Here is a 21,251-nt window from a genome sequence, read left to right on the forward strand (position 1 = left end):
AAGTTTGGCGTCAGTGGTCTTTGGAAGCAGACGACCGACGCGTGTGCCTTTGCTAACAGCACGACATCGCCTGCGGCGCCTCTCCTCGGCTCGTACCCATATCGCTTGGACCCTAGTCGACGGTAAAACCGTGGCCTTGTCACATGAGTCCAGATTGCAGCTTCAGTTTAGGGTTCGAGTATAGCACAGACCCATGGATGTAAGCTGTCAATAAGGCGAGCTGGTGTCTCCATAACTGTGGGGGCTCTGTTGATATGGAATGGATTGGGTCGTCTGGATCTTCGGCTACTTGGAGGCCATTTGCATCCATTCATGGATGTCATATTCCCAAACAACGACGTTATTTTTGTGGGTGGCAATGTGGCATGCCACTGGGTCACAATTATTGGCGACTATTTTGAAGAATATTCATGACAGTTGCAGCAAATGATTTAGGCACACGTAGTACCCGACACGAATCCCACCGAAAATTTATTGGTATATTCTGGAGGTCAGTTCGTCCGATAAATCCTGCACCAGCGGCACTTTTGCAATTATGGACGGCTACAGGGGCAGAATGGCTCAGTATTTATGCAGGGGACTTCCAACTACTTGTTGAGTCCATGCAACGTCGAGCTTCTGCACGGCGTCGGGCAAAAGAAGGTCCGACATGAAATTAAGAGGTGTACCATGACTTTTGTCATCTCAGTGTATTCTTTCTAACTATGTTTACAAGTGGTATTCTAGAACCTTGGTGAAGCATTTCAGCATTTCATCACGTCCATACTGTTGGGATGTTATGAAGCACTAATAGCCAAAAACCATCCACCTGCAAATAGAAGGGAGTATTGTGAAGCTACAAAAAAATCGTAGTTGTGAAATTCTCACTTATCATATCAAAGTGATGCACTTTGTCGAAGTAGAAAAATATTGAATTACATTACATTTGGAATTCTGCCCGTGACCTTCTTTCCGCTAACGTAACTGAATAAATTCTGACATGGAGAATATTATTAATGCAAAGAACAAATGTAGAGCATATGTCTCTCATTTCCATGTGAATAGTTATGAAATTAGGATTGATACTAAAACAGTTTATAGTTTCTCTTTCTGCACAGTTATTCACGTTTTTCACCAGGAACTAAGCCTCCGTGGTACTATTCGTATAAGGGACAGTCAAATGAATACGGGATAGATGGAAGAAATAAAAGTATGCTGTTTATTATTTCGAAAGCAACCGCCATAACTGTTAATACGTACATTCATTCCACTATGAGACAGGGCTGTCAACGCCTTCATGGGAAAATGTTTATTGCGGCCTTCGGAAACACGATAATACCCAGATGTGCACCTCTTTCTCCGAAGCAAACCGATGGCCACGACTGTCTTTCTTCATAGCTCTAGAAGTACGAAAATAGCGTAGGAAAAGATGGGGACTGTAAGGAGGATGTCTACGGGCTTCCCAGCGACACTTCTGCAGCGCAGGCGGAACATTCTTGGCATATATGGCCCTGAAGAAGAAAAACGTTTATGGACGACAATTTGCTTCTGATGAAGAGCTGCATACCTGGGTACAATCATGGCTCCGTAGGCAACCGGAAACATTTTTCCATGAAGACCGCCTTATTTTGCAACGGGTAAAATTTATTAACTGTTTATGGCGATTTCTTTTTAACTAATAAAGAGTTTCACACTCTACTCGCATTCTGGAGGATGACGGTTCAAACCCACGTCCGGCCATCATGAAATAGGTTTTTGTGATTTCCCTAAATCATTGCTGGCAAATTTTCGAATGATTTCTTTGAAAAGCGGGGCCGACTTCCTTCCCCCTCCTTTCCTAATCCTGTGGGACCGATGTCCTCGTTGTTTGGTCCTCTTCCCCAAATCAGCCGACCAATAAAGAACTTACTTACTATTTTCCATCTGCCGTGTTTTCATTTGACTACCCCTTATATTTAAACCCATTTCCATTCTCCATATAATGTCAATAAGTGAACACATTAATAATACGGTGTTTTCTGCACAATTATTTGTCGTCGTTTGAACCTCTGCCTGATCGCACCCTGTGAAACAACGTCAGGCACTTGCGCCATGGATATTTACGAATGAAGTTGGATCAAGCACGCTTTACAGTCACAACAGTGCTGCAGTGGCTTTCATGAACTGAATTGTTGGTTGGGTGTTTCAGGCATGCGGCTGGGTTTGCTGCAGACCAAGATCGGACTGGCCTACCTGGTGTCCAGGTATGAGGTGCAGCGCTGTGACCAAACTGTGGTGCCCATGGAGTTCAATCCTTTCTCCTTCGTCATGATGCCCATTAGCGGCATACAACTTCGACTCAGTAACAGGATGTAGCCCAATTCAGCTTAACCTCATCACTATAGTATTAAGTAATTTATGAGTATTTATGTAAATAAGTAATTTATGTGTATTTATGTAAATAAGCCGAGAGTGGAAGACTGATTATTATGTTGTATTTATTTCTTTACTGTGTGTGAAATATGTGTCAATACTGAGAAAACGACAATAATAAATTATTTTTAGTTACTTCTGTACAATTATTTGATTTTTCAACAGTTTTTCATTTACCTAATCATAGAAGACAAAATTGTTTCCCACGAGACTGACACGGAGATTATAATTAATACAAAGAAGAAATGTAGAAGACATGTCACTCATTTCCATGTGAATGGTTTATAAATTGGGATATGATTGTATTGTATGGTATTGTATTGAACTGGGGGCCTAGAAACGACGGAGAGGCTTCGTCCCCGTCGTAGCCCCCAGTGGTTCACAGCCCTACAACAGGCTACAGTAGTCCACTAACCCCACCGCCGACCCACACCGAACCCAGAGCTATTGCGCGGTTCGGCCTCCAGTGGACCCCCGGGAACGTCTCACACCAGGCGAGTGTAGCCCCAATGTTTGCGCGGTAGAGTAATGGTGGTGTACGCAGATGGAAAACCGCCTTAAAAACCATCCACAGACTGGCCACCACAATAGACCTCGACACTAAATCCAACTAAGTCTTCAAAAGTTATACAGAATGGAACAAAATCTTCAAAAGTTAGACACCACTCTTGAACAAACACTTGAAGGTTTAATTGCTGAGTTACTTAAAATCGAAATGTCAAAAAGTCTGTAATGACATAAAAACAAAAATTTGTGAGCATTTCCAACCTATTTTTTCTCGTCATGAAAATGCATTACAGAACCACGAAGCAGCCATACGAGAACTGCAAACTGTTGTTAATGAAAATCACGTCACCTTGCAAGCTACAATTGACTCAGTTGCATCTACCGAATCGGTTACGCAACTTGCAAAAACTCAGGAAAACTCAAAGGACACAGTAGATACGATTTCAACACAAATGGACATTCTGAAACTTGGTTCAGAAAAACACAATGAGGAAATCTGTTCACTGTCGGAGAAAGTAGCCGAACTTTCGGATCAGTTCACTAACGTATCTACAAAGGTAGATGATGATCTGAATGACACAAGACCCGTAGCCTTCACTGACACAGAAGAGTATGAACAAATTAGAAAATTCAAACAAAATCAAAATCAAATCAATACACAGTTCCAAAGAGAAATCCGTGAAGTACAAGAGCAGTTGACACCGGTAATACAAGAATTACATATTTCAGAAGACACTCGCGCTCAAATACTGGAAGAGGGACATAGAAATACGGCACAGCCACAAAATAATAACACAGGGCACTTCGGAAATTATGAAAGAAAATGGCAAGGTACACCGAATTTTGAGATGGAACCGCCGAAACGAAGTAACAATGACCGATAGGCGACTCGCCGAAATGATGATTTTGACTATAAGCTGTTAATTACTACACATAAATTCAAATCATTTAAGAATTCTGGCAACGACATTCATCCAGAAGCATCGCTTCATCAATTCTCTCGTTGTTTTCCTCGCAACTGGTCATTAAAGCACAGATTAGAATTTGTGTGGCTATTTAGAGAATGAACCAGCTGTAAGAATGCGATCGGTCATTCACGATTGGCACAGTGAAGGAGAAGTTTATGATAACTTACTCTCAGCATATTGGTCTCAATCCACACAAGACCGAGTAAAACACAGCATCATAATGATGAAACATTTCGAACAATCTGAATTTTCCAGTCTTGTGAAATATTTTGAAGACATCTTGCATAAGAGTCAGTATCTTTCAAACCCATACAGCCCCTAAGAACTCATCCGCATTTGCTTAATCAAATTGCATGAACATTTACGACATATTATTTTGGCAGGACGTTGCAAAGACGACATTGAAGCTTTTCAGAGATTGTTACAAGAATTGGAAATTGACAATAATCGCGGGACGCCAAAACAGGAACACAACAGTTATAGGTCACATCCGTCACAATTCCGTGCTGACAGAAATAATAACTGGACACGTCAAGGCTATTCTTACAACGCAAATCGTGACCAAAACAGACAGCACCAGTATGACAACAGGTGGCAGAATAATAGTTCAGAGAAACATCGCATGTCTGTAGTAATGAATATGACAGAGAAATATGGGAACCAGAACAATTATCAAAGGAGACAGAATAACTTCAGACGCAACAGTTCAGCTCGCAGTTACGATTCAAGGAGAAATTCTCCACCATGTGACCGACAAGAAAGAAATTATGGAATCTACCGACATCACGACACACGATATAATCGTAACGACATACCTGAATTTCAGCAGAACTGGCGGGATTCAAACAGGGCAGTGACTCTCGACAAGGTGAATTTGTAGAAGTTAGATCTCCAAATCCCAGTAACGACGCGCGACAACAAAGGTAACAGACAATGACTCGCACCGCAGGCGGCCATGTGCGCCGGCTGGCTCACAGACAAATAAGACTTTGATAAAAATCTGAGCATTCTTTACCGATGTATACCACTTGATAATTGCGTTGAAGAAGAAGCTCTGGGTACTAGGAAGAGTAAAGATTTACACCACATTTCACATGTACAACCGTTAATAGACAGATAATCTGCTTTTTAACTTAGTCTTTGATATAAAATTTTTCACTTCACGTTACTAGTACGCTTTGTCACACTTAGAAACTGTTAACATGCAACAATGTTTAAAGTTAACTATCCAGTCGGGAACCAAGAGAACTTATTTAAACAGTAACTACGAGTGCATTGATATAGTGAACAGACGACACAGTGTTGTTATTTGTACATTCTTGCTTGTTAGCTGCACGATTATGTAACGACTATAAGGCTGACATACTTATAATATATACTGGTAATGAGATTTTAATGCAACATTTTGGTTTACTTCAAAAGACATTCTTTATTTGAAATAATTTCTGTGAGATTAAAGATGACTTAGTATTTGGTTTCTTTGACACCTACACTATTATATCATGACGCTACTAATGTGTGACACAATTTAGATTGTTGCTTTTGCGGTTATTCAAAAAAGGTCCTGTCTATACCTGCTTTCTATATTCTATTCATACCCTCTTTCAAAACAATTATTCTTCATTGTACAGTATCTTTTTTTTTACAAACTTTTTCATATAACTTCTCAATGCATTTCTTCCAATTCATCGCAACTCATTATGTTACATAGCCTACCCTCTCTTCAGCCAACTTAAAGCTACTGAGCTCAGATGCATAAACTAAGGGACGAGGTAATGGAACAACACAAAACAATTAACACAAACAGCAATGACAAAAACATGCAAATTGGCAAACCTAGCAGAAATAAATATAAATTAGCAAGGCAAATGCAACATTACAACTAATATGAACAAATGTGCAGCAACAAGAAAAATAAATCAGTAGTAAATCTTGATTAACACAACGTAAAATTCAGTAGGACCACACCTGACAAACAGCAGCAGCAAATGCAATGACTAATACCTAAACATGTCAAAGCTCAAGCACAAAGAATATTACAGTAAACATAGGAAACGTCTAATACCTAAGTCAGATATTAACACAAGAGTAATGCATCACAAAAACTAACTCTGTCAAAAAAGCTACCAAATCGTTGAAAAATTATGTATGTAGTTCCTGTGAAGGAAATTGTCTATTTGTGCTCATCCAACTGCCCAACAGTACAATAGCCAACCAGCCACAGACTGCACACATCAGAGTTAGTGATTTTCATACAGAGCGCTACGTGGCGTTGCCAACATAAAAACCTAAGCAGCCTACTTACACAACTACAAAAAAATTAATTAATAATTCTTTTCCTGAATAAAATCAAATATATTCAACATAGCTGATTCATAATTAGCGACAACTCAATTAGATGTAGTTGCAATAGCTGCCACTTATTCGAAATAATTTTTATTAGTTTTGCAAAAAAATTACTAGCTGATCTTCTATAATGAAAATAGTATTTGGTTGCATATTAAAAGGTGTAAGTGATTAAGTTACACCTACTTCATTGTAATATTTTTTAACTGCCTTAGCCTTTGAGTTGTTCAACAACATAACTGCACATTTAAAATTATCCATAGTCATGTTTTTTTAGATAAATTATCTGCAGACATGTTTTTCATCTTCGTGTGCAAATGCAGATAAATTTGCTGTTTTGAATGGTAATCTATTCATTCGAATTCTATCTCATTTTCCTTTAAGAATACAACAAGATCAGCCTTTCTCATTCTCATTTCAACTATTGGATTCTTCAATTGCTCACTTTCTTTAATCAAATCTTTAAACATAAGTAAATTTGGTGTAATCACAATGTCTTTCCTGTCCTTCAAAGATACCCATAATTCTAAATATATTTGATCATCAGATAGTGTTAAATTATTCTATTTCATATAATCAAATAAATTCAACATGGGTGTTTCTGAACTTACAACAGCTGCTGCCATTTATAAGAATTATTTTTTATTAGTTTGCAAGAAATGGAAAATGAAAAAATGTTCATAATCTATGTTATTTTCTTTCAATAATTCTATAATGTGCTTCTTTGTGGTTGAAAACTTAGTGGAGGAAAAAACTGTCCGCTGGTTTTCATTCAGAAATCTCAAAAAATTATTTACATCAGGAATGTCTTTTATGTCTTGGAAAATCTGTATTATTCCAAGTATCTAAACTTTTAGATACTTGAAAATCTTCATAAATGAAGCATAAAATGTCATTTGTGATCAGTGTCTGTAAAAGTCTAACATTAACTTTCATCAAGAAATTTTCAGAGCTAATGGTCAGCACCTCAGAAATTCCATAATTAATGAATCATGAAATGTAGTTTGTGATAACAGATTATTCCAGTGGTTAGTTATTTGACCTGTGAAACTTTTGGATTTGAAATATCACAATTGTAAAATTTTTGTATTTTTTACAAAACTATTAAAATTTATTTCTAATGAATGGCGAGGCAAAATAATCTGAAAGTCAGCTACCTGAGAAGTAGAGTAAAGGAATTACGACCTAGAGGTTATTCTAAAATGACGAAACAACTTATTGATCGTCTTTGCTCACAAAGGCTTCGTTGACCTGGAGTGAACGATCTCATTAATAATCACATTAATATTAACAATGAGTTGAATGAATTAAAAGCTAGAGAAGAACAACTTCATCAAATGAACATTTAGCTTTTGATAAATTATATGCCTTGTGTGTAATAAATGCACATATGGAAAGATAGTTTTTGTTTATATTAAAAAGGAAAATCTACTTTTTGAATTACATGGAAACAAGTAATTTCAAAATGTTTTAAATTACCAGAAAAATTTATGAGGTAATATTATGATAAATTAGATTTGGTTTATGTACTAAAAATCATAACATATCTGAAGATTTTATAAGAGGACTTCAAGATATATTAGAATGGAATAATTTATCAAGAACTGAGTGATGATTCTATGGGAGGACATGGAGATAAATTAGATTCGGAAACTATAGCATCTCATCAAGAATTGAGTGAAGATTTTATGAGAGAATTTCAAGATCAATTGAATTGGATTGGTATTTCATCCATAGGAACAAATATTCTATTGAAATTGAAAAGCGTTGCTTCGACAAAAGCTGTATTAATTAATTATCTATCATTACACTATTACACAACTAGACACCGAAATCAGTAACTGAGGTCAAATGGAGCAGTAAAACAAAAGCCTACTACACACTAAATATCTTTTGAAACTGAAGCAATTGAAAAAGAATACAATATTCCGTTTCCAAGACAGATAAAACTGTTAAAAATTTAACTAAATCAAGTTAATTTTCAAGTATCACATGCTACATGGACCATTTCAAGGTGCAAGATGGTACATGACTGGCGAAAATGGTAACCATCCACAAGTTATATAAATGGTTTTAAAATTATGTGTGATTTAAACTTGTCATAAAATTCTGTAACTGTAGAATTAACTAATATATTCCAAATAGCTTTACTACATTGTATGACACTTAGATGCATAGAACTCTATATAATTACAAATACTGGACAAAATAAATCCTCACATCCAGCAACATCAAAAACATTAGAAAACTGCCTGCAGCTGTTTCTAGTATGCATTCCTTCATGTGGTTCTAATATCAGCCACTAGATTGAAGTAAAGACAAAAAGACATTTTGTATTCGTAGGTGCACTATCCTCTACTTATGACACCCTCCCCTAGAAGCAAGGCTTGTTAGTGAAATGAAAGCGCTGTAAATGAATTAAATGTTGGGTGAAAAAGTGTTGTACCCAGGGCTACAATGTGGTAGGTATAGGCTTCAAGTGTAAACGCAGATGTCGAGCATTAACTATGACTGGTAATGCGTCCTGTAGCATAGCTGTGGAAATCTCTTGCAGAAAGGGGAAACAAACATTCCATGCAAAACAAGAACGCAATTGAAGGAGGCACACAAAACTGTTAATTCTGTGCAATAGTAGCATCGTATGCATTGTGACTGTTCAGACCATATGGACATCAGCATCGCAAACTGCAGCTAATGATGTAGAAGCGACATCGCCCAGTCATAGTGTTCTTGAAATAAAGAAGTATTTATTGGAATACGTTCTGAAAAACGAAATGAAGAGTATCTATGTTCGATAGATAAATTAAAAACGGCTATCTGAGGCTGAGAAACGGTTCTCATCAGACCACAGCTAAATACACAAATGATACGGTAATGTCATAACATATCAAATTTTAGTCCTCATACATGCGTTCTTTACTTTTTCTGGACAACATAGAGAATTCAACTGTAAAAAAATTTATGAGAGTTTCAAGAGGGCTCTTCAGCACAGCAGCTTCGAAAGGATCGTAGCATTAATAGCGTCATTTCATTGCCTAATACGAAATGGACATTATAGTGATGTCGAAATCACTTTTCCTTCTCTGGAAAATGTGACCAAAATTCAGCTGAAGACTCGAAATTTCCTTACCAATAAAGATTAGCTAATTGATCTAGTTCTTCAGGTATTTGGTAACAGACATATATGTTTCGACAGTTAAATTACTTAGAGCCAACATACAACTCCCTGTTTTAGATTTACACAGAAATAATGGGCAGAGGATTACGTCCACAGGAAACGTGTTGAACGTATGAAATCAGTTAAATAGGATGCACATAGCACTGATAAATACCATGCCACATACTAGCTACAAGTGAAATCAGGGACCTAGCTGAGGAGATGAACTTCGATGTGATCTGTTGACAGAAACCTAACAAACAAGGCAACATCTAAACACGACAGTTTGTAAATATGTAGTTTGAGCACAGTAGCGAAATTGTTGCTGATAACTTAAGGTAACTAATGGGTATCTGCGAAGCTTCACACATCAAAACATTTGCCAGTTAACTTGCCGATCTATGAAGGACGTAATTTTCAAAATATCTTTTCTGTTTCATTTCCTTAATGTGTTAGTTAGGTCGAAGAAACATGTAAATCAAAAATGGTAATCTCACATGTGACTCAGAGCGCTCAGTCTCATAGGCATGCCTTAGTAATGGTGCACTGAATCTCACAAGCAGTTGTAGACCTTTTGAATAGTTTTTCTTTCACAATTTTGAAAGTTAGTTTTGGCATGTATTTCATACTTCATGCAAAACATTGTTCCTTCGATATAAGTCACACAAAGATTTTACAAAAAGGAATCAGCTTTGGACACTGCATAAATTTCAAAATTTTCTTTCCTTCATTTGATCAAAAAAATTACAGTACTTTCTTCGACAGTGAAAGCTGTTACCGTATTTGTTTTCTTTAGGCAAGAAAGTTCTGGATTTTAGCTAGCACAACAATCATCGTTCAAACAACAATTCACGTAATTGTCAGAGTTATTTCTTGTATATTATTATGTTACCAAAATTTCTAACGCAAAGCCGCAGAAATTAACTAATAAATAACACAAACGTACCCCTTCAGGAAAAGTATGCATTTCGATCTCATACCACTTCCTTTTTATTTTATCTTTGGAGGATTGAAAGCATTAACTGGATTCCACATAACTGTGAAACTCTGTAACAAGCAAAAAACAGATGCTATTAGCAATCATATGCCAACAAAACACAAACAAAATTAATTCAGTTTCGTCTGCATTGTTAACTGTTAGCGATAAAGTAAATGAACTGCTAATTATTGTGGGCACACAAAGTTTTGCAAACTCAAGTGAATACTAAATGTGAAAAATCGTGTCAAAGGAAGTGTCAATGGAAACGGAAACTCACTTTGTAAACTACAATCGGGTTGTGCAGTGTTATTTCTTCACCGAATTGCCATCAACAAAGCCTGTGCACGAGCCACGTTGAGCACGGGCTGTCTACCACATCGACGACAGGAGTGTACATTCCTTCAGCTACCAGACGACCTACGTACTTTGCAAATTTTCAACATTTTATTTTAATTTTTTTGTGAGTCTTAGAAGCTAACATTTTCACATTGTGTTTTTATTTGTATATTCTTCTTGCACAAAAAATTTCAGGACAAGTTTACATATATCGGATTGGACAGATCCCCTCTAAGATGACTGACGTCATCTTCAAGCCTTTGTCGTCGTAATAACTTCCCTTACTTTTACCTCCATATGCTTAAGCGTCGCTTCATCCGCAAAGATTATCTCTGTCGCTTTAATGTTTATTACAACATTAACTTGACATTTAACAAGTGATATAAAGTTCGTTTAGCCTTAGAAAAATCTTCGAAAAATCACTTTTACTGAGCTATAATGGAATAAATTCTACTTGATCTGAATATTGCATTCTCAATGAAGCACCGATCTTATTGTTTCGTATTAGTCCTTGCGAAACTCTTTAAATGACACTTCACTTCCAAAATTACTTCATATATTCTTTTTTTCCAGATCAATAATTTATTAAATACTTCTTCCAATAGAATTGCAAAATTTTCAAAATTATTTACATTCGCTCATTAAAGCTTTATTGCATGAGCATTACACATATCGTTAATAAGGCCACGTCTTAAATATTACTACTTATGTTAACAGACCGCAGCTGATCGTGGTCGTATATGAATACACATTTTGATCCATTACTATTGAAATTACTATGTTTCATATGCCATAATTATTAAAGTAGGTTCGAGCGAATTTTTTCAGGATGTTTCCTTTGGAAAACGGCCCTCCAGTCAACGCCAATGTAACGAGAGATGACGGCTGCGTCATGACAGGGAGACTGTTCCGTCCATCACTGCCGAGCCCCACATTCGTATCATGATAGGAGCATGCGTTTTTACAGTATTACATAACAATACAAAATCTTTTCTGTTCTATTAATGTTATGAAACTTACAACTACTTACCCTCCCTGTATCGTTTGGCGAAGGCTGATCGATGGCACAGTCTATTAACCACTGCATCATCACACATCTGGAGCCAAAAACCTCTGGAATTCTACTTGGTTATTTAATGCAAAGCGGGATCTCTGCTGCATTGCGTCCCAAAGGGGGACAAACACGCTGTTAAACCGGTGGTCATAACATTAGCTAAGCCGTGAATTGTTATCTATTAAATGCAGATACAAGTAATCATCAGGTAATGATCGAAACGCAGAATACATAATGCATATAATTTCATTAATAACAGTAAACAACATGTTTGCGATTATGTGTAACATTATATTACTTAATGACAAAATGAACGGTCGTGGTAGTCTGCAACGTTTGTTACGGGCAGCAATGCAAGAATTCTCCAACGCTTCAGATTTGTTTAAGGTAGTAGCTCAGAATGGCGTATTATCTGATTGGTGTCACACTAATCTGACTAGTAATGGTGTCCAACAAACCTTTGAACTTGTTTACTGCAGAAAACAAGAGAAGTTACTTCGAATATGTTGTGCCTCATTCTGACACGGCTGAAAATCTCCCCTACATTGCCTGATCTGCAGCTTCACGGGGACGCAGCGGATGAGAGAAACATGAAGTGACCAGCTAATTTACTTTTTTTCTGTGGAGACGATGGTGGTTTATAATGTCAACGGAACGCAAATGACATTCGTTGCGTCTTAGCACTCAAGACATACAGGGTGTCCATTTTAACTGTAGATATTGAAATGTCTCGAAAACTACTCATCTGATCAAAAAGAATTATAATTCCAATTTGTTTGTCTCGGAGGGGGAGATCCAATGGTACCACACTTGACCCCCCACCAGTCCAGTGCGTGGGTGGTGGGGGAAACTTTGAAATCTTCAGTGGGCATCGCCTTTTTTATTGCAGATTACCATTCCACCTCAAAAGCTACATACGTTTCGTCTGAAGCATTTTCTTCGTTTCACCACAGATGACCCTGTAATTGGAGGAATAGAAATTGATACACAATCGTAATTTACTACATGCTCCTAAATTGCCCTTGAATATCCAATGGCACGTGGGATTCCACCTCCATGCTGCGAGAGTAGGATGAGCCAGTATATCATAACTTCTAAGTGGGAGCCCCATTTGCAATGTTATGTTCCTCCGACATATCGGACAGGGGCTACTCGACACACCACCGTAGCCGTGGCTCGAGGCGAATGCTACTCTGCTTTCCAATTAAAGTGCTCATAGGCAGCACCGCCAACTTCAATACGTGTGGTGATCCGCTTTTCAACTGACCGTACACAGGACAGAAGCATATCTGGGGGACTGACAGCACAGGCGTTTCTGATGTGGTCGAGCACGTCCTCACGGCCTGTTTGCACTTGCTGGTATACCTTATCTTTTAAATATCCTTACAGAAAGAAATCTGGAGACATCAAATCCGGAGGCCTAGTGCGTCAATTAATACGTCCATTTCTGCGAATCCAGCGACCAGTGCAAATACGGTCTAGTACTTCCTCTGCTTCAGTTGCGTGATGCACTGGACACCCATCACACTGAAACCACATGTGTTGTCTGTCGAAAGTGCAGGCCAGCATCCTGCAGTAGTACCAGTAATTCCTGTTCCAAAAACAACGTACTGTCGATAAAACACGGGCCAATGAGTTTGTTCTCCACGATGCCACACCATACGTTAACCAACCAAGGACATTGACGGTCAACTCCCGTAACCAGTGGGGTTTGTGTACAATCCAGTACTGCACGTTATGCTAGTTAGCGCTACCATGGCTTGTGAATGTAGATTCATTGGAAAGTAGCACCTCGGCAAATAACGAGCATTTGTGACCATTCACAAAACGCTACGTTGTTATGTAAATCGAAATCTGAACTGGTACCACGATGATAAAAATCTGTTGAGGATTTTGGTCACTATGTAGAAAAGTAGAGAAAAGATGTAAGTTCATTTGTGATTTTTATTGTTTTGTTAACGATTACACTCTTTGGTAATAAATTTATTATGCTTTACTTTCCGATCTTGCCTCGTATTTTATATATACATCCCATTTCTCCTTTTCAACTTTCGTTACATCCTCATTCCAAATTTTAGCGCCTTTTCTTTTCCTTATTTTTTTCACCAAGAGCTTCTTCTGCTACTGTGTATACCACGTAATGTAGATTTTGTCATTCTCCTTCTATATTATCTTTAATTTGTAAGTTGCTACCTCTTTATTTAATCTGCTTTGTAAAGATGTTTGATACATTTGTCTTGAAGCAAGTGTACATTATAAACCCCTTATCTTGTTGGTTATGTTTTCGTTTTCTCATTTTCCTCCGTTCCTCAAAAAGATCTATTCTGGGGATTGCGAAGAAATGATCTGATCCTAAATCTTGCCGTCTAAATTAGTTCTTTTATCCGTGAAATGTACCCTTTGTAAAATTATTACACGACTGTGCTTAAACTGACACACAATAATTTTTGGCGCAACGCAATCTGACTATCAAAAATCCCTACAAAAGAATGGCCCTGACTAACATTAACCTATACGTTTCACAAATCACTTACCTCACAAAAATCTTCGTTACTCGAGCTACTGCAATACAGTGAGCACCACTACTGCCAGCTAACTAAAATATTCAAACTACTGAAGGCACTAACTACTGACAGGCATAGTTAGCAAATGAAAGATTTTAATAGAGAACAGACAATGTATTTACCTTAATAGTCATAATATATAAATCAGTTCGTGACACCAATTCTTACAAATTTTAAAACTCCGCCATCTCTCTCCCCACGTCCACCACTGCTGGCGGCTCACCTCCAACTGCGCAACGCTACGCGCTGTTAGCATCCAGCTGCCGCTGCTCAACACTACAATGGCAGACAACAATGCAAACTAAACACAGACTGCGGCGTTACCAATAAGAAAACCTAAACAGCCTACTTACATAGCCCCCATGCTCCCCACAAAAAATTTTTACAAATTGTTTTGGGCAGTGGCCAATAATGATTTGATAAAATTTTTCATAATTACTATTACAAAGATATCAAATGCACACACTTATTGATACAATGTTGGTTGGAAGCTAAAATTCTCTCGCAGTCCATAAAGACAGTCCTGATCGTTCATCACAGTAAAATTGCAGTGTTTTTTTTTTCAAAGTCTGAGCAATAAAAGAAATTGCACTTGGAAGTAGTGGATTTCCATGCAGTCTTGAAGAAGTAGTGTTGTCCCTCCAATGGTAAGACAGTGCTGACTCTTGACATGCAGACAGGTAATGGGCCACAACAGAGCAAACCCACAGCAGAGTCAGTGAAGTTTTGAAGAATATTGGTACGTAGGTCATCTCAGAGCAGACCCACTGTAGTCCTGGTAGAGATTACGGTATTGGTGGGCCACCAGAGGTGCAGACCCACTGCAGTCCTTGTAGAAATAATGGTATTGGTGGGTCATCAAAGGTGTAGACCCACTGTAGTCCTTGTAGAGATGGCCAGCAGCCATCTGTTTGACTGTGCAGGCGCACAATCACCATTGAAGAGCCTTGCGGATAATATAGCAAGTCCATAACCACCACTTATGCACTCACAAAAATTGTTTTTGAAATGTCCTTACAACCAGCAATGCTGTTATCCAGTCCCTTACTGAATTATTAACACACGTGCAAACACTATCAGTCCCTACTTCTCACATATTGTCCATATACTATGACCAACAGAAACATGTGCAGTGAAATGTAATTTACAAGTTACTTAATTTGATGAACTGGTGTCAATTACAATTTTATAACATGAGAATACAATAACAAAGGTACAAAAAATATCATTAAGGAACATAATAGTACAGATAACATTTGCAGTAATACAGGCTTTACAAAAGAATCGAAATAACATATACATCAGTGTTACAAAAATTACGACATAAGTACATACATAAAAGATCAGAATAACTTTTGAAACATCAACTTCACACATGAGCATTAGAACAAAACAGAATAAATAATGTTTAAACATCTTTAAGAAGTAAATAGCATGTTATTAATGCAAATTATATTTGAGGATAACAATATTTCTCATCATAGTGAATGTAGCTTAGTATTAGAAGAGAAAAAATTCTATGAAACAGTACACAGAGACAGGAAGGAAACAAATACACAAGGGTACACAAACAAATAGTGGGATAACACAAGGAAAGGACAGGGTTTGTTTTACTGCAGTATTTTGCAAACTAAACTTTCTTTACTTTTCGGAGATCTCCCTTCGTTCTTCATTATTTCCAAAAAGTCATATCTATACCTGCTTTCTTTACTTTTCTCATATAACCTCTCAGTGCATTTCTTCAAATCCATCGCAACTCATTCTCTTATATAGGCTACCCCCTCTTAAGCTAACTTAAATCTACTGAGCTCAGATGCTAAACTAAGGGACGAGGCAATGCAGCTGCACAAAACAATTAACACAAACAGAAATGATAAAAAAACGGAAATTGGCAAAAAAAGGCAGCAATATTACAACTAATATAAGGCAATGCACAGCAAACAAGAAAAAATAAATCAGTAGTAAAACTAGCTTAACAGAGTAATACAAAGTGATATTTAGTAGCACTATGCCAGGAAAACAGCAGCAGCAAATGCAGTAACTTATATCTAAACATGGTAAAGCTCAAGCAGAAAAATATTACACTAAAGACAACAATGCAGATAAGGGAAATGTATATTCACATCTTAATGTCTACATAATTAATGTGGTGCACCACGAAAACTTATTGTAAAAAAAATATTACCATGTACTTGAAAAGAAAATTCTGTATGCAATTCCTGTGAAGGGAAATGTCTTTTTGAGCTCCTTCCTTTTTTTTAAGTACATCATAAAGTTATTATTTACTGGATCTGTAGGCATAAAATATCTATATTAGTACATCCATTAAATTTTATTTTAACCAATGCTGCAGTGCAGATAGAAACTGGATATTAAACAAAATGAGTAAATAAATGCATAAAGCAAGCCACATGGCATTTCTCTCAACTAGCAGGACAATAGCCATGAAATGTTTCTCGTCGTTTCATTAGGAATTTTAGTAAATATCATAAATTAAGAGCTCCACAGTGTAATCATATGTTTTCAAGTTTGGGCGTGTAGTATTTGCGATGCTTTCTACAAAGGAATCTCAATAGCGAGGATAATGGCCTCTTCTTTTTTTTTTACCTGTGCCTCTGACAGGCACACACTAATGGCTTTCTTTTGTCAGGTGGTTGTCGCGCAGCTGGGTGCCCACGACGCATTACGTGCAGGTGGTCACTTAACCGTCTTACCGAAATATTTACGACACCAGCTTCCGCTACAATGGCAGTCTCATATAAAAAATTTCACAGGTCAAGAATTTGCGTTACACATCTGTAGAAACAAAATTCTATTAATATAACAGTGTCCAAAAAGTTTTCGTCGGCATTGTAATACATTCACGCATTTACATACATTTCATAACTCTTAAAGTACGAGTTTTGGTTTCCAACAACCTTTTTCACAAACCAGAGTCCCTAACCTCTACTCATTATTTCTTACCTTATTCGTCGACACTTCTTCAATATTTCATCATAACAGATACGTAGCATAATCAGATAACTCATATAGCATCAGCTTATTGATCATAAACATACCACAACGGCATAATACACATAGTCATCGTAATAATAACATCATAACACCTCAGTCAACTCTCTAAATAGTCATAGCTTCCTCCAATAATTTCAAAACATAAAAAAAATTCTCTGCTCATGTCAAACGTGTTAACTACCTCAAACGTACTTTAAAAATCATGATCCCATACCAAATACATCATTCAAAGCTCTCATAGTATAACAATGGTTCCGAAAAAATATGAACAGTTCACAAAGTACAGACAAATACAATTTCATAAGTGTGACGTTATCCAATGGTGTAATTACGTAAACATCTGTCACTGATGAAGTAAAATAAATGTTTGTCTCTCTCAGTTAAATGATCAGATAGCTGTGTAATTTATGTTTTAGAGAAATACGGTACCGATGTGTAAAGTTGTATAAGCAAATACCATATTAGCTAGGGCTCCTTGTGCTTGCCATACACATGGTACACAAAGTAGGCGTGTACCTCCCTGAGGAATAATGTAATTATATCCTCAGGTGTTGCAGATTACAGCAATGGAATGAAATGTATCATGGAAAACCTTTGTATCATTATACTTCAAATATCTTTAAGAATAAATGTTTAAGTACAAAATTAATCACTCAAATACGTGTAAGGGTAGCGCTAAACTGTGCGTCTTGTTGTAAGATAATCTCTGTGGAAGTGTCGTAGTTATTGTCCTCCGAAAACTAAGTTCTGCAGAAGTCAATGTACTTACCTCATGATAAACAAAAGTGAAATGCTTTGCGTATAGATATCGTAGTTACTACGCTTATTGCCGTGATGAAGTAAGTACTGTACTGTAACGTATTGTTGTGCTACAGAAAAGGCTGTCTCATTGTAGCTATACCACAAAAGTTACTAGTAAAACATGTTTTACTTTCCAGAATTATTCAGAAAAACTGCAGATATAAAACAGATACACCGCAAAAGCAACATTGTAAATTGTCACTCATTAGTAGCGTCGTGATATAATCGTGTAGCTGTCACATATACTAACCACTGTGTCATCTGGTATCTCACAGAAAGTACTTTCAATCCAGAATGTATTTGCAAGTAAACCAAAATGTTGCATTAAAATCTCATTAGTAGTACTGGTAAATGTTCTAAGTATGTCAGCCTTATGGTCGTTACATAATCGTGCCACTAACAAGCAAGAATGTACACACACACAATGACACTGTGTCATCTGTTCACTGTAACAATGCATTCGTAATTTCTCTTTAGATAAGTTCTCTTGGTTCTTGATTGGATATTTAACTTAAATATTGCTGCATGTTAAGAGATTATAAGTCTGACAAAGCATACTAGTAATGTGAAGTGAAAAGTTATATGGCAAATACAAAGTTAAAAAGCAGATTATCTTTCAATAAACGGTTTTACATGTGAAATGTGGTGTAAACCTTTACTCTTCCTAGTACGCAGAGTTTCAACTTCAACGCAATTATCATGTGGTATACGTCGGATTCTGTAAGGTCCATTGTAAACTAGAAAGAATTTGTGACTCAAGTGTTTCTTCTTATGTGACAATGGATGAGCTTTAATGAGAACTTTCTGACCAATATATAATTTCTTTGCATTTGCTTTACCGTGTAATTTTTTCCTTTTGTCTGCAGCAGAATTTATATTTTTAATAGCAAAATCAATTATGTCTTTGTGTCGAAGTTTACGTGTATTCGGAAAAGGTACAAGCTCTCTGATTCTGTTTGGTGGTTCTTTATTCTTCAGTACAAGAACAGGTGGTAAAGCAGTGGAGTCATGAGGCATTTCATTCAGCACGTTTTGAAATAAGTGTAAATATCTGTCCCAATGCTGATGTTTTCTGTGACAATAAAGTCTGCAAAGCTTATTGATTTCTTTCATAATCCGTTCAGACGGGTTACAATGTGGTGAGTACAATGAAATAAAAACAGATTTGATTTTATGGTTACGAAGCATGCGTGACCAAACAGCAGATCTGAATTGCGGTCCGTTATCTGAAATTACTTTACTAACGTGTCCAACTTCACGTAAGAAATTTCTAACAAAGGCGTTGGATACAGACCGTCCAGTGGCTTTACGTAACGGAGTGAAAGAAACAAATTTTGAAGTAAGTTCAACAGCAACTAGAACGTACGAAAATCCATTAGATGTTCTGACAAGCGGTCCCAAGAGATCAACAGCAGCAAATTCTTTTAATTTAGAAGGAATGATAGGAAACAATGGAGCACGATGAGAGACAGTAGATGGTTTCGCCTTTTGACAAAGTTTACAAATAGACAAGACTCTTCGAATTATCTTTTCCATATTGTTAAAATAACGAGTCGTTCGAAGAATATGATAACATTTTCGTGGACCAAAATGTGCATAGCTGAAATGAATGTACCAAATGAGCTTATTAACAAAATCGTCTGGAATGCAAAGTACCCATAGCTTGTCATCAACAGTGCATCGTTTGAACAGTATGTTGTTTCTAACCAGATAATAATGCCGAATCTGTGTGTGTGTCTTTTCATGCCATTTACTTTTGATGTCTTTGCAAATCGGATCTTTATCTTGTTCATGAGCAATGTCCTTTAAAGATGTGGTGATGAAGTTTTCGAAGGCGACTTTCTGGATGTAAAGAATACTGAAATTTCTCTCGAGGTTGCTTTCTGTGTTACTTTTCTCAAGCCCAGCCGGTGCGCGTGACAGTGCGTCCGCAACAATGTTCTCCTTGCCGGGAATGTAGACTATTGTGAAGTGGAATTCTTGCAGAAACAATGCCCAACGTTTTAACCTGTCATGATTTAATTTTGAAGACATAAGAAATTGTAACGCACGATGGTCACTGTATACTTTTACGTGCTTACCATAAAGAAAGAAACGGAATTTGTTAAATGCCCAAACGATAGCTAAAGCTTCTAATTCAGTAACGGAATAATTTTTTTCAGATTTTGTTAGCACTCGGCTCGCAAAAGCAATGGTTTTCTGAACAGTAATGTCATTTTCTGTGGCTTCTTGAAATAAATGGCCACCAAGACCGACTTTAGAAGAATACGTGCTAAGGCAAAAATCTTGTGAGAGATCTGGATGAGCTAGTATTGGCGCGTTAAGTAACGATTCTTTCAAAGAATTGAATTCCAACTGTGCTTGTTCGTCCCAGTTCCAAATAGTATTTTTTCCAGTGAGAGAACAAAGTTTTGGTGTAACTAGAATTTGCATATTCAGAAAACGACGGTAAAAATTTACGAGACCTAGAAAACTGCGGACTTGTTTTTTTGTGGATGGAACTGGAATGGCTCTGATTGCTTCTAACTTTTCAGGATCCGGCTGAATGCCTTCAGAAGAAATAATATGTCCCAAAAACTTCACCTTTGTCCTACCGAATTCAGACTTTTCCAAGTTAACTGTAGTTCCAGATTCTGCAACAATACGTAACACGCTGTTGAGGATGCGATTATGTTGTTCCCATGAGGCTTCTGCTATCAAAATATCGTCCACATATAAGCTGATGTGACGTTTTAAGAACTCAGGTAATATGGAATTTAGCCCGCGAATGAATGCCGCCGAAGAAATGTTCAAGCCAAAAGAAGTTTCCGAAACTGATAACAAACGCCGAAACAAAGGAAAGCTGTGTATTTTCTACATTCTGGATGAAGTTCGATGTGATAAAAGCTGGATCTGAGATCAATGGAAGACAACACTTTTACACCATTAAAATTTTGAAGAAGTTCTTCCAACGTTTGCGGCCTGTCTGTTTCAGGAATAATGATAGTATTGATTTGTCTCGAATCTAAGACAAGCCTGATCGATCCATTTTTCTTCTCAACAACATGTAATGGATTGTTGTATGAGCTTACTGCAGGCTCAATAATGCCGTTGTCAAGCATAGATTGTATTTCTGTTCTAACACGGTCCCTAT

At 37.1% G+C, this 21,251-nt stretch overlaps 1 protein-coding gene across 2 annotated transcripts in view; it reads left to right on the forward strand.

Annotated features, from left to right (window-relative positions):
* Nucleotides 1-21,251, forward strand: part of LOC126273116 (probable cytochrome P450 6a13) — a 73,202-nt gene that overhangs the window by 17,791 nt on the left and 34,160 nt on the right. Inside the window, exon 8 of one of the 2 annotated variants that reach the window (XM_049976568.1) lies at nt 2,168-2,534. The exons of the other annotated variant lie outside the window; for it this stretch is intronic. Coding sequence (XP_049832525.1) covers nt 2,168-2,334 — 167 coding nt within the window. The 3' untranslated portion in view covers nt 2,335-2,534. Of the gene's footprint in view, nt 1-2,167; nt 2,535-21,251 lie in introns of those variants that run through there. 2 annotated transcript variants of the gene reach the window in all.

This window comes from Schistocerca gregaria, chromosome 5 (assembly GCF_023897955.1).
Source record: "Schistocerca gregaria isolate iqSchGreg1 chromosome 5, iqSchGreg1.2, whole genome shotgun sequence".
NCBI classification, from domain to species: Eukaryota; Metazoa; Arthropoda; class Insecta; order Orthoptera; family Acrididae; genus Schistocerca; species Schistocerca gregaria.